General features: G+C 38.0%; 1 protein-coding gene and 1 long non-coding RNA gene across 3 annotated transcripts in view; both read right to left on the bottom strand.

Moving 5' to 3' along the window:
• The window catches only part of LOC311292113, an 843,631-nt gene that overhangs the window by 741,140 nt on the left and 84,955 nt on the right, over positions 1-17,536 (bottom strand). The window lies entirely within an intron of this gene.
• On the bottom strand, positions 2,899-17,367 carry snap47 (synaptosome associated protein 47). 2 transcript variants are annotated; one of them, XR_014627599.1, is made up of 7 exons: positions 17,112-17,367; positions 15,414-15,953; positions 13,992-14,494; positions 13,296-13,411; positions 10,221-10,393; positions 9,206-9,246; positions 2,899-3,288 (listed from the first exon to the last, which is right to left on the bottom strand). XR_014627599.1 is itself a non-coding variant. In XM_084410880.1 (6 exons), the coding sequence occupies exons 2-5, from the start codon at positions 15,905-15,907 to the stop codon at positions 10,247-10,249; spliced, it is 1,260 nt and encodes a 419-aa protein (XP_084267006.1). In that variant the 5' UTR covers positions 15,908-15,953; positions 17,112-17,367; the 3' UTR covers positions 2,910-3,288; positions 10,221-10,246. The 2 variants fall into 2 exon arrangements, 1 of the variants encoding a protein (XP_084267006.1); XM_084410880.1 differs by lacking the exon at positions 9,206-9,246 and having other exon boundaries at positions 2,910-3,288.

Below are 17,536 nucleotides of genomic sequence, written 5' to 3'. Positions count from 1 at the left end.
TGTAAACAGACCAGTAAGTGAAGGCCAGTAAAAATCACTACCGTCTCCACACCATCCGCTGCAAGACAGAGCCGGATCTCAAGTACTGTGACTGTGGTTGGACCAGACCGCTGCCACTTCCTCACATTGCATGGCTGCTTCTAACCACACCAGTATGTGTTCATACTCTCCATGTCTTCAGGCTACCCAGTCCAAGTAGCTGAAATGTTCGTCTTGAGAGTTTATGCAGAAAAAAGCAAAAGAGTTTTCTGTTTATCACGCAATGGAAAGGAGTGAAACAAGTGTCCTTGGTAAACAGAAGCAAAACACTTAGAATGAGTCAATGTGCCCCAGATTTTCTGCTGCAGAAAGTAAAACAAGCACAAAAACATTGTGCTTAGTTTAAGCCCAAAGTCTACTTCCCTTTAGTGTTAATTAAATTTAGTCTTAGTCCTGTGCCAAATGTACTTTTTAATTTTGATCATTTTTAGTCAACCTTGTTTTGTTTTTGTTTAGTCAAATTTTAATAGACTGAGGTCTGGTTTCACAGACAGGGCTTAGATTAAGCCAGTAATAGGACTTGGTTCAATTAGGACATTTAAATAGCTTTTATAAACCTGCCTTAGAAAAAAACATTACTGGTGTAAATCTTGAGACAAAACAATGGCACTTACTTTCAGTTAAAACAGCTCAAACATGCATTTTAGTCTGGGACTAGGCTTAAACCTGGTCTGTGAACCTTTCTACATTTTCATCATGCTGCATAATGGTTAAATTGATTATCTAAATTATTTTGCTCAAAATTATTATCACAATGATTGTTGTCGTTTCAGAAAGGTATATTTACATTTTATCAGAATTATCGCACTTTCACCTATAATAAAAGCACAAAAAAACTCGTACGCATACTTTATTTTCCCTCATCTAGAATTCTGATTTATTTTAGGCTATTTATCATATAAATTAACACTCTCTACATTGTGAAAACTGGTTAAAAAAATTAAACAATGAAATTCCTAATAGTAATTCCAAAAATAATTCCAATAATTCCAAATGTTAGGTTGCATAAGTGCATTTCTGTCAGGATCACTACTGACAATTAGCATATTCCATTTTAAATGGCGGCATGGTTCTGTTCTGGGCAAGAACTCACTGCCCATCCATGCAGCCTAGCATGGATAAGAGCAGAGAGAGCAGCGAAAACCCCCAGGGTAAACGGAACAGAACTTTTAACAGAATACTTCACTTTTTACACTAACGTTTGGGCCCGCGAACAGAGCATGTGATGCGAATTTCGCCATCAGCACATTTCACGAATACTGTACAGCCCGATTTTTCCATGCATACTCTGTACACACATTTTTTTTTTGCACTAATTAGTTGGTCCACAAGGTGGCAACATTGCCCCAGGATTCCTGATTCAGGTAGTTGAAGAAAAAAAAAATTTAAACAAAAGAGACCAAAATGCCAGCAAACAACAACAGTGGATGGCTATGTGGATGAGAGATTGTACGTGGAGATTAGAAAGTACCTGATTAAAAGATGTGTATGTGGGTTATAACTCATTGAGAGATTGCCGAACCACTGCTAGTGCACGTTGTCATAATGGGCATGCATCGACCGTCTGTCTACACATCCTTTAAAAAAGGCTATGCATACTTTGGGTTTAGTTGAACCAATCCTACAATGCATGGCTCAGCGGATAAAATTTTACTAATTAATCTAAAAAATTAAATAAAAATATTATTCCACTAGAGTTTCTCATTAAAGGTGACATATTATGCCCCTTTTCACAAGATGTAATATAAATCTATGGTGTCCCCAAAATCTGTGAAAAAAAGTCTGTGAAATTTCAGCTCAAAATAGCTGAACACGGGTGTTCAGAACAGGGCCGATCCTTTACAAGAGCTTCGGATACTCTGGCGAATAATCTCCCTCATCCAAACTCTCAGAAATAACTAGTAGCGGAGTGCAGCCTTACGGAGAGACTCAGGAAGAGGTTGCAACTTTTAGACTGCACCTGGACGTTTCTGAATGGTTAGTGGATCTATGTAGTTGTTGTGGAGTTATATTGATTCATCTCATCAACTTGCATGTTTTTATAAGACAGCTGTGACATTTTTCCGTCAAATAGTGTTCTGTGCTCGTCTGTGCAGCCAACGACAGAACAGTTTGCATGCTTTGCTCGAACTTTTGCCATTGCGTTAGAACTGGTGGTTACACTGTTGTCGCTTCCAAAAACCAAATGGCGGCGCCGTGGGTGGAAATGTGCAGTTTAACCGGCGGTAATATTATAACAAGATCCCCTACCTACGTCAGAAGGAGAGCGAAATATGATCGGCTTATTGACATGCCTGCAGAGAAAGGCTTACCAAAACAAAGTTACTGAGTTGTCACTTTTCACGTTTTCTGGGTTGGTAGATGCACCGGGGACCCTATTATAGCTGAAAAAGTCCGATTTTCATGATATGTCCTCTTTAACTCTTATGAAATTTTTATCCGTCTTCCACCAGAAGTCAAGATTCCAAGGGGTCCTCTAACCTTGCCAAAAGAAAACGGTCTGTGCCTTTAGTAAACGGTGGTCTCTCTTTCGTCATAATCACAAAAGGGCAGATGCTTGACTTCTTTTGCCAATAGGATGCAACAGGATAATAACAAGGTTCCCCCACAAGTGTTAGTCCTTCACCATTGAGTCAGTCTAAAATGAATCAACATTGCTGTTCACAAGCCTTCACTCTGCACTGTTGAGCACTGTTATTATGAAGCGCTTCCGCCACCAGTAAGATTTTTTTTTTTTTAACACACCAAATCAAGATGTTGAAATAGAACTTGGTTTACTCCTTAATTTTGTTTGTTTTTTCAGCTAAACTTATTCAAGTTTGTTATCACGAAATCAATCCCCCAGTTTTATAGAAGAGTGACAACACAAATGACAGTTTGAGTTTATTTTACACTTGTCTTGATCACAAAGAACACAGTAAATAAATACATCATCAGTTTATACTAATCAACAACTGATTGAATCAACTGATTGAAGTTCAGCACACATATAACAGTGACAATAAAGCAGGATTACACCTAAGATAGAGTGCATTACTTTTAAGTGGTTGACAACGTACAGAATCTTGTGAAATACTGAGATGTCACTTCCTAACAGCAACAACTTCAAATTGATTACAGTGCTCAAGTTATGTCAGCGTTCACTAAATTTTTTTCCAGAGGGTTAGAATGTTCAGCCATGCAAAATGATGTTGAAAAGTAATTTTTGTGTTGTCAGATTTAGTTTGCAGGTTGCAGATCTATGTTGACCTAAAAAAAAAAAAAAAAAAAAAAAAAAAAGACATTTGCTGTGATCCTCAGTCACATTTTGGAAGTAAAAATGGCAAATTACACAGACAAAAAACTGACCGATTTCATTAACAATATGTATTTGTTTTTTTTTTTAAGAGTAGTTCAATCACTCAATCATAAGATATGTTATCCTAAAAGACCCATCCACACTGAATGAGAACACTTTTGAATAAATGGATTCCTGTTAGGTCCTACTACTGACATCTGGTGCATCATTTGCATGTCGACAAGCCAATGGATTTTTGAGGAGTAGTCCTAATTATATTTTTTTCAGACAGAGATGTATTTCTGCACCAGTACTTTTTTTGTAATTCTCTCACAATCTACAAAAACTTTCTTTTTAAACTGTTGGAAGTGTTTAGTACACTGCAATTAACAGTTTTTATGTGATCTACAGGCTGCCACATCCCTAGATGCATCACAAGATCCAACACCCACATTAATAAGCTTTGTACAAATTTAGGTACATTTATGTAATCTATTACTTTACTTTTTACATGAAAATGTACAGACTATACCTAAATTGTATGAGAGTGCCATGGAAAAGAAAAAAAGCTGGTAGGAATCACTGGGTAGATGTGAGACCACTTAAAGTGGAAATTCACTGTTGGGAAAAGGGGCTTTACATAAAACCAGCCTATTTGGTAGAAAGAAGTTTTTTTTATTGGTGGTACCTGACTTGTGAAAAAGAAAAAGGGTTGTTGTCTTCCATTGCCAAATAGCTAGGAGAACTTCAACACCCATAATGCACTGGGCATGTTGCCATCCAAGGCCACTCCTAGTCTGCTCATATTGAATAGGCTTGACCAGAGTCAAATACTGCCTTGCTTGAGTAGGGAATACTTGTTAGCAAACTTTTCACAACAGTGTCAACTTGCAAGTTCTCCCACTTAGAAATCATGGAGGGGTCTGAAATCGTCATTGTAGGTGCATGTCCACTGTGAGAGACATAATCTAAAAAAAAAACTATTGTCAACTATTGTTGCAAGAATTCAAGGACTAAACGTTTAGTAGGAGTGTGTTATTTTCAGTTTCCAGTGAAGGATCCAGAGCATTGTAGGCATTGGCTAAAGGCTGCAACGAATTGTAAATATGGACAGAACACCGCTGCTAAAAATCTGAAAAACCTCTTTGGCCCACAAAAAGGTTAAAAAAAAAAATAATAATTTTTATTAATGAATATAGGAAGCTGAATGAAACCACTGAAAATGTAAGCATTTTAGCTTTGACTCCAGATGTCAGAAGGCTTTAGGTATTGCCCTGGCAACTTGCATTACACAGATTATACAGACTTATGACGTACAATGCAGGACGTACAGATGTGGCCATTAAGAATGCGCATCCCAGGGAAAGGGATTTTCCGACCTGCCATAGTAGTGAAGTTCTCTGGCACATGACGTGCATTACCAGTAGAGGGTAGTTATGTTTCTTTTTCAGTTATAGCGTGTACTGAAGCCAATAATATGCATCGGATGTGTTAACCTCTTTCAGGGCCATATTGACAGCAAGCGACAAAGCTCATAAATGTGTGAGAACTACATTTCTAAGTATATTGTTTATGTAGCCTACAGCTCAAATAGAAATAAAATATTAATGATTCAGTTATTTACAGTGAGGAAAATAAGTATTTGAACACCCTGCTATTTTGCAAGTTCTCCCACTTGGAAATCATGGAGGGGTCTGAAATTATCATCGTAGGTGCATGTCCACTGTGAGAGACATAATCTAAAAAAAAAAAATCCAGAAATCACAATATATGATTTTTTAACTATTTATTTGTATGATACAGCTGCAAATAAGTATTTGCACACCTGTCTATCAGCTAGAATTCTGACCCTCAAAGACCTGTTAGTCTGCCTTTAAAATGTCCACCTCCACTCCATTTATTATCCTAAATTAGATGCACCTGTTTGAGGTCGTTAGCTGCATAAAGACACCTGTCCACCCCATACAATCAGTAAGAATCCAACTACTAACATGGCCAAGACCAAAGAGCTGTCCAAAGACACTAGAGACAAAATTGAACACCTCCACAAGGCTGGAAAGGGCTATGGGGAAATTGCCAAGCAGCTTGGTGAAAAAAGGTCCACTGTTGGAGCAATCATTAGAAAATGGAAGAAGCTAAACATGACTGTCAATCTCCCTCGGACTGGGGCTCCATGCAAGATCTCACCTCGTGGGGTCTCAATGATCCTAAGAAAGGTGAGAAATCAGCCCAGAACTACACGGGAGGAGCTGGTCAATGACCTGAAAAGAGCTGGGACCACCGTTTCCAAGGTTACTGTTGGTAATACACTAAGACGCCATGGTTTGAAATCATGCATGGCACGGAAGGTTCCCCTGCTTAAACCAGCACATGTCAAGGCCCGTCTTAAGTTTGCCAATGACCATTTGGATGATCCAGAGGAGTCATGGGAGAAAGTCATGTGGTCAGATGAGACCAAAATAGAACTTTTTGGTCATAATTCCACTAAACGTGTTTGGAGGAAGAAGAATGATGAGTACCATCCCAAGAACACCATCCCTACTGTGAAGCATGGGGGTGGTAGCATCATGCTTTGGGGGTGTTTGTCTGCACATGGGACAGGGTGACTGCACTGTATTAAGGAGAGGATGACCGGGGCCATGTATTGCGAGATTTTGGGGAACAACCTCCTTCCCTCAGTTAGAGCATTGAAGATGGCTCGAGGCTGGGTCTTCCAACATGACAATGACCCGAAGCACACAGCCAGGATAACCAAGGAGTGGCTCTGTAAGAAGCATATCAAGGTTCTGGCGTGGCCTAGCCAGTCTCCAGACCTAAACCCAATAGAGAATCTTTGGAGGGAGCTCAAACTCCGTGTTTCTCAGCGACAGCCCAGAAACCTGACTGATCTAGAGAAGATCTGTGTGGAGGAGTTGGCCAAAATCCCTCCTGCAGTGTGTGCAAACCTGGTGAAAAACTACAGGAAACGTTTGACCTCTGTAATTGCAAACAAAGGCTACTGTACCAAATATTAACATTGATTTTCTCAGGTGTTCAAATACTTATTTGCAGCTGTATCATACAAATAAATAGTTAAAAAAATCATACATTGATTTCTGGATTTTTTTTTTTGATTATGTCTCTCACAGTGGACATGCACCTACGATGACAATTTCAGACCCCTCCATGATTTCTAAGTGGGAGAACTTGCAAAATACCAGGGTGTTCAAATACTTATTTTCCTCACTGTAACTCTGATTGTGTTTGGCTGAAAGAAGAAAGTCATATAGCCTACACCTAGGGTAAATTGAGTAAATTATGGGATAATTTTCATTTTTGGGTGAACTATTAATAAAAGTAGATCTATCAGGCTGCATTTACAATAAAGCCTAATGCAGAGATCTGATGGTCTTAGTGACTAAGAAGATTATTTAAATGTTCACACTCAGTAGCATAAACATAAGCACGTTTCAGAGCACATGTGCAAATACACATGTAAGCATTCAAAATCAGCATTATTTTTTATAGGTGTATTTTATTTTAGTGTCAACTTCGTAATAAAGTACTGGTACTTTGACATCCCTACTATAATAATAATAATTAAAGCTGCAAGCAGCATTTATCGGGGTTCAAGCTATTAAGGCCTTTAAGGTTTTTAAGCACAAAAGCATCAAAAGTTATTAAGTTTTATTTAGCAAGCATGTAACCACTGACATAATAGATGGAAAAGACCATTTACTGCCAATACAGGCAATGCACCATAGGAAATATATGGTTTTAAAGCTTTTTAACAGTTACAGCGCCACCTTTGGTCCGATCTCCATAGAAATTGCCACGCTTGTTAATGATGTTATTTCACATATGCTCACTAATTTTTGTCAAGTTCTGAGTTTTCATTTAGGATTTATAGGCTTTTTTGTGTATTTTGCCACGCCCCTTTTCTAAATGACCCTATTACAGCCATCCAAATGCAAAAGTTCAATTATTGATCTAGAGCAGCGGTTTTCAATAGGTGAGGCGCGCCTCCCCTGGGGGGCGCCAAAGAGCCACAGGGGAGGCGCGACATGCGAAGAAAAAAATAACTGTATGCAGCTCTATTGATATCGTTAATTGTGTGTGCAAGTATTAGCTTTAAAATGCGTCGTTTCCTTGTCCCAAGTCAACTGAAGTCAGCATTAAGTGAGGATACGGAGCCCAGGAAGTCACCTGTGTGAGTAAAAAAAAACGATCCGTGGCGACGGTTTTGCAATCCATCCGCTCAGTTTATAAACCGTACTCACGAATTCTCAAACTGTTCCCTCGGTTTAACAAATCGTGATCAAATGCTGATAAAACAGCTTCGCCGAGACTACAAAGAGACATGCATTTGTGTGTTTGTGTGTTTCTTTTGTAAAAGTTTCCCGGATATAACTTCCCTATTTAATGCACAATTTTCCTTACAAATTATATTATCAGTATTACAATGTGAGTAAATGTAGCCGTGTAAAATGTAAGGGATGATGCCACCCTTATAACAATGTGCATACGTTTAGATTGTAACATATTTAATAGCATGGAATTACAGTGTAATTAGTGTTAGCTCACTATCTTAGCCTTTTTCAGTGCATTAGGTGAGGTAATCTGATAATATTAGTGATTCTCATTTATCAAAACACTAAAATTGGTACCGTTTTGGAGAGAAATTGGGTATTTTTAATCTCTCTATTTAATCTCATGGTGTGTGATGCTGAACTATCATGAGTTTCTAAAGGTTTTTGAATTCTTTGCACAGTTATGAATATTGATATTTTATGTGCAACAATAGCATGCTCAGGCTCAGTGGCCTTTCGCCTAATTTTAAATGTTTTTTTATTTTTTTCAAATAATATGATTTAAATGGTGGTGAGTGTACTGATTTGATGCATTTTAAAAAGATGGATGATAGATATTCTTCAATCTTTCTGACAAAAAACAAAATATAATGTGAATTACAGTAAGTGCAATTTTTTTTATAAATCGTAGTGCAGAGTGTTTATTATAAGGGGGTAGAATCCGCAGCTTAGTACTCACTACTCATGAGTACTTTTAAATAAGCTACTTTTTTACTCTTACTCAAGTAGTTTTTTGGACAAGTACTTTTTACTCTACTCGCACTGCATTTTTTGGAATGTAATGGTACTTTTACTTGAGTATGTTTTTTCAGTACTCTTTCCACCACTGCTGATTTTGTTCGAGATGATGTGCATCTCCTTCAAATTTCAGCCGTCAGGTGTCGTCGGCGGTAGCTTTGGCGCCGATTGCACGTTAAGCATGTTTTGTTGACTTGTGGTTAGGCCTACTGATGTTCAGTGATTTTAAAAGTAGCCTCAATTAGGCCTGCATGAAGTTGGAAATTATTTGCTGTTGCAAAAAATCGTTTATGAATGCACTTTTAAGAAAGTTGTGGAAATAAAATAATATTTACATTTTATCAGTTGTTATTGAAACTCATCATTGCCTGGAACAAACAAAAAATGACATTTACTGCAGAGGCGTGTGTGGGTTAGGGCAGGCGGACGGGATTTTGGGGAAGGGGGGGCTCGGCTGTCCTTATACCTACTCTAAGGGGAGGCTCACATTCACCCAATTTGAAAACCCCTGATCTAGAGAGTCCAGAGAATTGTACTAGACTGGTCTAGTTCCGATCGGGCGAAAAACCTACGACTAGTTTGCAAAAGTAGGTTATTAACATCTTCGCGAATATTTAATGAATGGTTTGATTGACAGCAATGGTTCTTGAGGCAAAGTTCCACTTTTTTCCGATAATTATTGATATTCAGACTCCAAAGAACATTTCTGCACTGGTTTAGTCCCGATCGGGTGAAAAACCACAGACTAGTTTGCAAAAGTAGGTTTTTGACAAAAATCTAAATGGCGGAAAAATTTGCATACCGGAAATGAAATCGGAGATATACGTTTTGTCCGTCTTGAGCCTTACAGAAAAAAATAAACAAGACATTAATACAAGCCCAACAATAATATCAATAGTAAAATCAAACTAATAAGTACGATCTTGATCCTAAAACCATAAAGTCCAGGAAATTAAATTGGAATGATGAAATTTATGACAAAATTTCTAAATTTCTTATAATATTTACTACAAATATTATGACACTTCATTCTTAAGGTAGGGACACCCCAAACTGATGCCAAAGAACTAGCGCTGATGAAAGCTAACTGTGTTGTCGCCTAGCATCGCCTGCGTCGGGGGGAAAAAACTGCACTTGAACACACCGAGAGAACTACAGCCGACTGTCAGCTAGAATGCGTGTTCTGCGCCTGCGTGTAAATGAGACTATTTCTGCAGATATATTCGTCTATATTCATCATTCAAAAAGGGAAACCGACGCTGCAGGCTGCAGATACACAAACCGTAAACAAAGCAGTGCATGCTTACCATTTTGAATATCAATCTTGCTGATCTCTTTCATTATTCCACTCTGCTCATGGTAATATTGAAATATTCGCCAAAGAACACTCGGGTAAGATTACGTAAAATTAGAACAGGCTTACATCTGTACCGTTTTGACTTCTTTGCTTGCAGTTTTGCTATTATTCTCATCCACTGACTCATTCACTAAGCTGAACAGCCAATTAGAGTTTTTAGATATAGAGAACTTTTTTTCCTGCCCCGACGCAGGCGACGCAAGGTGACAACACAATCAGCTTTCATCAGCGCTAGTTCTCTGGCGTCAGTTTGGGTTGTTCCTACCTTTATGCGTATGTTTTTTTTAGCATGCAAAATGCATAACCTTTAACCCAAACCTTTTGCTCTTGCTATTATTGCTCTCTTTACAGCTTTCTACATTCCTCATAAAGATCAAATGAATTTACAGTATTTAAACAGTGCGCTATTAAGAAACACACTTTCTAAAGATTTTTTTGTGTATACCTGTGAATATCTTACCATTAATCTGGCATTAAGCATTAAGTTCACAGCAGTTTCCTCATGCGGCTGGTGTGCCTGTTAATGTTCATGGTGGTGTGGTCGGTAGAACAACTCAATAGATCCAGAGCCTCGTCTTGACGCTCCAGCTCTGTCTCAGCCTCCAGGGCAAGATTCTTCAGCTGCTGGAGCATCTACACAAACACAGAACACAACATAATCATGTGGATGACAATGAATAATTGGGGTTGCAGTTCTAAATATTGAATATTTTCATGATACTAAAATAAACAATGTGAGTTTGATCCTTTAACCTCCGGCTTGATAAAGAGCAATGAATGATTTTGAGACAAATAACGCATGACTGTATGAATCATATAAGAAATCACTGATCACAGATTAGGCATTTGAATTATCACGGTTACTTACATGTTGTGGCATTACTGTCTCGTCCACATATTACAGTAAAAGACTGTTTGCAAAGCCTGTGCCAAAATGCTGATTTACCAAAGAATCCACAGTGAAATATACCAAACAAACAAATAATGCTATACTGAGACATTCATATAGTTGAAAATAAGTAACCACTTTCCTAGCATTAGGATCCTTTGGAAGGTAATGTTATTTTTAGTCCAGTGATCCTCTATCACTCTTCTCATCTCACTAACGTGCCAGTTGGCAGGGCCAAAGACAATGATGTAGAAGTAGGCGTTGATTTGGTTCTGCAGAGGCGGTCTTTCGTCGCACTATTACGTCGTAATGTGACAACATTCCAAACGAGTCATTTTCTGAGCTTGGATTCAATAAAAGCTATTTTTGGACTAACAAGGAAGTTTTGAGTTTGAGGTTTCTCAATTCATGACCCATTTAAATTCAGCAAGTTTAAAACTTTTACTGTCATTGTCACTTTAACTGTTTTGCACAGAGGCTGACAGACAGCTAAGTCGCCAGTCTAAGATGCTGGTGTTCATTCAGGAGACATTAGGGACGAATGAGTGATGCAGTCACATCATGTGTTCCTAACTACCTCTGAATGGTTTAAGTGATGAGATCACAAATTATTTTAGACATTAACGCTTGCTTTTAGTGATGTACATTTGGTATCCAATCACCAAATATGGATTTGAATATAAGTTGTAAATGTGGTGAAACTGATAATAAACCTAATCTACTTTGGATGCAAGCAAAATAATATAATACCTTATCTTCCTACACTAGGAAGACACTATTAATATATCATAATGAATAATAGTTCAGTGTATATAGAATAATAATCAACAATAAAGATTAAAAAAAGTTACAATACAATTAAACTAAAATGCCCAGAACAATAAATTATGACAAAGACTTTAGATATACAAAGACGGTGCACTCATATTACAATGAATTACTATTACTATGAGAGTGCAATGCACAATATGGTGGAATAAGTCCCGCCTTCTAAATAAAAGAGCTAATTGCCAATTGGTAAATTCATTGCATCACTGTAAATGCCATTAGAAGCTCAGGTTGCCGTAGAAACAGTCAGAAACGCGTGATTAGGACTACATATGTGCATTGGCTGGTCCAGCCTGAAATATCAGCTTTTTTAACGCTATTTGAGCATAAGAAACAACATTTATGGGATAATTCATGTGAGATTTTGTTGCTGATTTGAAATAAGTTGTTTAAATATGAGTGTGGCAAGCAGTTTTTGATATTTCAGGATTTCCCCATTCAAGTAGATAGAACTTGGTCTTGGATGCCGGGAGACATTGCAAATATAGTCGCTGAGTCACTTTCCTTGAAAAGGACTTTGGTTATGTTTTGAATAACAATTATTGTTATGGTCACAATGAGACTGAACACTATTAATATTTTGTATGTTATAATTAAATCTTACTGTGAAGAGTGACATTTTACAGTACATCTTTTTTTGTTACATTATTATAGTCTGTACTCTGTACATTACAATCTTCTACATGACTAGCTGCCCTCATCCTCATCCAAAAACGTATTTTCCTTCCCCTCGTGGCATCTTAACATGTTTGTTTTTAGTGTTTCTCAACCCCAAAACCACACTGAAAAGTGATATCTGTGATGGTTGACCAACCATCAATTACCTCTGGTAACAGCAATAATATTGTGTTTTGGAATTATTCAACACGAAGTGCACCATTCTGCACAGCCCCATAATGATGCACTTGATGAAAAATGTTTTTTGCGTCAGTGTTTAAGCCTGGTTTCTGCATACCATGATGCACCTCAGCTGAGCACTGATAGGTTTTACTGCTGGCACTGCGGTCGTCTGCAGATGACAGCACTGAGACCTTATATCTTTGTGGAATGGGGAAAGCATAGAGTCAGCTTCCCACGCCTAAGTCATAAAAAACTACAGGCCCCAGCCAGTCACACTGTAGTTTACGTATGTTCACTCAGTTTTTGAACCCCATGTGTGGGATTGCTTTCCATCCAAGGCAGTGAGCTCTCCCGCAATTCTGCCCAAACACACTGCCAGGAATAAAGAATGGTATAAAAACATCCAGCAAGATTTTTTCCCAAAGATCCAGGAGCAATTTGATGATGGTCTGTGCATTTTTCAGCATGGTAGATCACCAAGTCATAGGGCAAGAGTGATAATGAAGTGGCTTGGAGATCATTATATTGAAATTTTGGATCTGCGACCCGGCAACTCCCCAGATCTTAAACCCATAGAGAACCTGTGGTCAATCCTCAAAAGGCTAGTGGACAAAAGCCAACAAATCGTGACCACCTCCGAGAGCTAATAAGGGAAGAATGGATCGCTATCATTCAGGATTTGGCCCAGAAGCTGATATCCAGCCCGCCAGAGTGAATTGCAGAGGTTATGAAGAAGAAGGGTCAAAACTGTAGGCCTAAATATTGACTCTTTGCATATATTGAATGTCAAAAACAAAGCCTTTAAAACTTATGAAATGCTTATTGTTTTCCAGAATACCATAGAAACGTGAAAAAAGAATCTACAAATACTGAAGCAGCAAACTTTGCAAAACACAAAATCTGACACTGCCAAAACTTTTGACTGTACTGTACTGTATTTGTCTGCAATAAAGAGTGACAACCACACTGATCTCAAACCTGTTTTAGCTCCTGTGCCTCTGCCTCAGTAACAGTGGGCTGAAGCACTTGAAGTTGAAGTTGTGTCAGTTCACCAGCAGGCACCTCCACTGGCACATCTATATCCTTTCCATGACCTGAAGTGACACAGAATGAGCTCATATATTTCTTTGAGATTTGTTGTTAAGATTAGAAGAATGTTGGTAAATAGGCCTATTAAGAAGCCAACAATGGGATCTCAGAGGGTTTTTAATGAACTGCTGTTGGAGCATGGCTGCCACCATGTGGTAGAAATACCTTATGACTTTCAGTGTTACGTGTATCCATTGTCAGAATTTGAACGTTTTCTTATGTGTAGCTGTAATTACTCTGCTTGCAAGGTACTACTGTATTATCAACTCCGGTCCTGGGGACCCATCACTCTGCACATTTTGTCTTCTTTATTTAACACACCTGATTCAGATCATCAGTTTGTTAGGAAAGAGCTCCATGAACTGAACAAACTGTGCAAAAGTTTACACAGCAGTGGATACCCAAGACCGGCGTAGAGAATGTTATAGTTAGTTTTTTCTAAACCGCTTACTCAAAGAAACAAAGATTTGGTGGTAAGCTGCAAGTACAGAATCATTTGATGAATTGATGAATGACATTTATTAGAAATGATAATTTACTGTAATTTTTGATCCGTGGAAACATTAGCTAGTTCTCTAACTGTACCTGCACTCCAAATGTTTCCTCCACCTTCTGGGCTTCCTGGTGTGGTTGCCAAAGTTGCCTGAAATGCTGCATAGTCACGTGTGATCTCAACTTTCTTCTTGTACTGCATCTCCAATACAGATAAAGCTTCAGTCATCCTGGCAGAGAGAACTCTGAAACAGATGTCAGGTTTCCCAATGAAGCGTTGCCGAACACTGATCTCGTACGGGTTGTGCACATGGATATCATCCACCTCTTCCTTCTCAAAGCAATGAAGGAGCTGTCCGTTTGCATCTCGAACCTCCAGAGAGGAGACCGAAACCATCAGGCTACCTGGTTTCATGTTTTCAGAGTTTCCAACACGAGCGATAACAGCTGGAATGCTGAGTATGACTTTTTGGCCCTTGCCTGAACCTTTAGTATAGGGCACCTTGGCAGCTGCTTCAGACTTGGCCTCCTGGTGGCTCTTCCATGGCAGTTTGCCAAAAGGCCACCAAGACGGACACTCCAGTTCGGAGAGTAGTCTGCACACAAGAGAATCAATGGCATTAAATGTAGAACTGCAAGACTACAACTAGATAAATCATTACTATAAATACAACACATGATTGTAGGATACTGCAGCTGCTGAAGATGTACAGTCAAACCAAGATTTATTCAGACACCTTCAACATTTCTCACATTATCACAGTTTATTCGCTATAGTTTAGAAAATGGTAATAAAATATGACAAGAACTCAGAGTTATCAAATCAGTTGATATTTCACTGGTTTTGGCCATCCTTCTGTTAGACTGTCTCACAAATGAATTAGGTTGAATAGCTGTCAGCTGTTAAATTAAGGTCCACAATTAGATAATACTAATTTAGGTCAACAAATTACCAAGCAGTGCTTAATTTTGATCAGTCTGTGGTGTAAAAAGATCACATTAGCAATTAAAGAAAAAACACTTATGCAAAATATGGACAGGTCAAAGTGTCTGAATAATTTTTGGTCCCAAAGGTTTCTATATTTTACTGGTATCCCACTGTGTGAAGAATTGTTGGGTATAATGTGTCACAGTTTACTTTATTTTGCTATCATCACTTACATAAATGAGTGTCCTGCACTCACTAGTAAAAATAATTTTTGGTTTGACTATGTGTCAATGGAATAACCATAGAAGAACCATTTTTGGTTTCTCAAAGAAACTTTCAGTAAGCAGTTCTTAAAATAACCAACCATTTATTCTAAGTGTGAAGAACATGTTAAAAATCTAAAGAACCTTTTAAGGAATGGATGAATGAACCTTTTTTTCCACTATAAAGAACAATTTGTGGAATGGAAAGGTTCCTTGGATGTTAAAGGTTCTACATGAAACCATAGATGCCAATAAAGAACATTTTTTCAAGAGTGTATGTATCAAAGTTGAATATTTAGGATTCTGAATCTGAGCAAAACCTACTTATCTGCCACACTCAAGTCTGATTCAATCTTGTCCAGGCCCTGAATCATGTTGTCAAACTGCTCTCCCTGGTGGTTCAGGACTTTTCCAGTATCCTCCAACCTCCGTTGGGCTCCAGATATCAGGCTGATCAGCTCCTGGCCCTTACTGAGAGGAGCTTCAGCTCCCTGTGGCTCTGTGGGTGACAGCAGCCGTTCCCTCCAGAAGTGCACTAGCACGTGGAAAACGGTAGTACGGCAAGGCCTGAGAGACCCAAACCAGTGCTTGATGTTTCCCTGCTCCAACACAGTAAGAGCACTAAAGATTAAGCTGGAGGACTCCATCTTGATCTCCATGATTCGCGAGAGCCTCAGGCTTGTCAGATTCTCTTGTTTCTCCTCAGAGGTGAAGCGCAGGGTGGTGCGGGTTAAGGAGAGAATGCCACTGGCCCAGCGTTTCTCACTGTTGATGTAATAAGAGCCGGGCCAACTATGGATGGATACCTCTTGGCTCATCTTTTTGTGATGATTTGGAACAGCTACCCTGACTTAGGGAGCTCACCTGTCAAGTGAGCGATGTAAATAATAAATTAGTAAGTAGTCATCACCAGACACTTCTATCTACATCAAAAGTATATCAATTATTTCCTCACCCTCATATCGTTCTAAACCTGTACTATTTTCTGTCTGATGTGAGACACAGGAGATGTTACATTCATTGCGTTGAAAAGAGCAGCTTGAACATTCTGCAAAAAACTCCTTTTGTACTTTATAGAAGACAGGAAACCATACCAGTTTGGAATGACATGAGGGTGATGATGACAGAAAAGACAACTTTGTCAACACTAATTTTGGGACATGTTTGAGGGAAAACCCTTTAAATTAGTGATTCTCAACCAGGGGACAGAGGTACACAAGGGGGCACCAGCAAACAGGATGACCACATGATGTAAAATTATTTCAAATAATATATTATTATTATTATATAAATATATTAAAACTAACTAACTTAATAAAACACTAAAATAAAAAAAATCTATATTTTAACTGAAGTCACAATTCTTTCTTTCTTTTTTCTTTTTTTTAAGAACATCACAAAATTAATTCATGACAATACATACACACACACACACACACACATTTATATAGGCTAACATAACACGACCATGCCCATGAAATAATTGAAAGAAGCGTTCAAAGATCATAAGTCATGATCTATTTTATGGATTGATGATCCATAAAGTGACCGAAAGTTGGGACAGAATAAACGGTTAAATAATCATCGTATATTTGGGACATTAACAGAACTGAATATATATATATAACGTTATATATATATATATATATATATATATATATATATATATATATATATATATATAGCCTACAGTTCTGTTAATATTACATTATATAGAGGGCCTTCGAGTCAAAAAGAAGAAGAAGAAAAAAAAAGAGTTGGAACCCACTGCTTGAGAAACAGATCATGAAATGCCTGTAGAACACATTAAACGTATCGTGCTAATGTTTTATTGTTCTATTAAACGTATTGTGCTCATGTATTTGATTGTAAGACATGAAACCAACACAGTACAGAAATGTACATATTTAAAGACCATCATTTACATTTATTTTTCAAGCGGTTCTGTATGCAAAGTAACAGTATATGCTAGTGTAGTTGGCATTACATGTAATAAGGAAATAAATATAATTTATGTCATACCTTTATGATGATTTTGACTTTCAACTGACAGCTACGGCAGGTTGTGAAGTAAATCAAGCATTAAGATAAACAACATCCCTTCACATCGTAAAGGGTTGGTTTAATGTTCTCTGCAGGGTAAATCTCAGTCGGAAGCGAGACTTTTGCTGTTCCACCTTAATGTCTCTCGGTATAAAAAGAAAAAACGCAAAAGCGTTGTAGCGATGTAAACCAAAGGCTGAACACAGCGGAGATTGTTTGGTGCGCTCATGTTTACACTCCGACGTGCAAAATGAATGATTAAAGATTCCGCGCAAATGACGATGGAGCATCATATATATCTATTTAAGTAAATCGAACTATAGTTATTTAGAGCTGATTAACTGATATTTAATGAACTTTTTATTTTGTTGTTATACAGCTCATTGTTTACGTTAGCTCTTTAC

Source organism: Rutilus rutilus (assembly GCF_951802725.1).
Source record: "Rutilus rutilus genome assembly, chromosome: 6".
Lineage (NCBI taxonomy): Eukaryota > Metazoa > Chordata > Actinopteri > Cypriniformes > Leuciscidae > Rutilus > Rutilus rutilus.
This window is presented reverse-complemented; position numbering and strand designations above follow the sequence as displayed.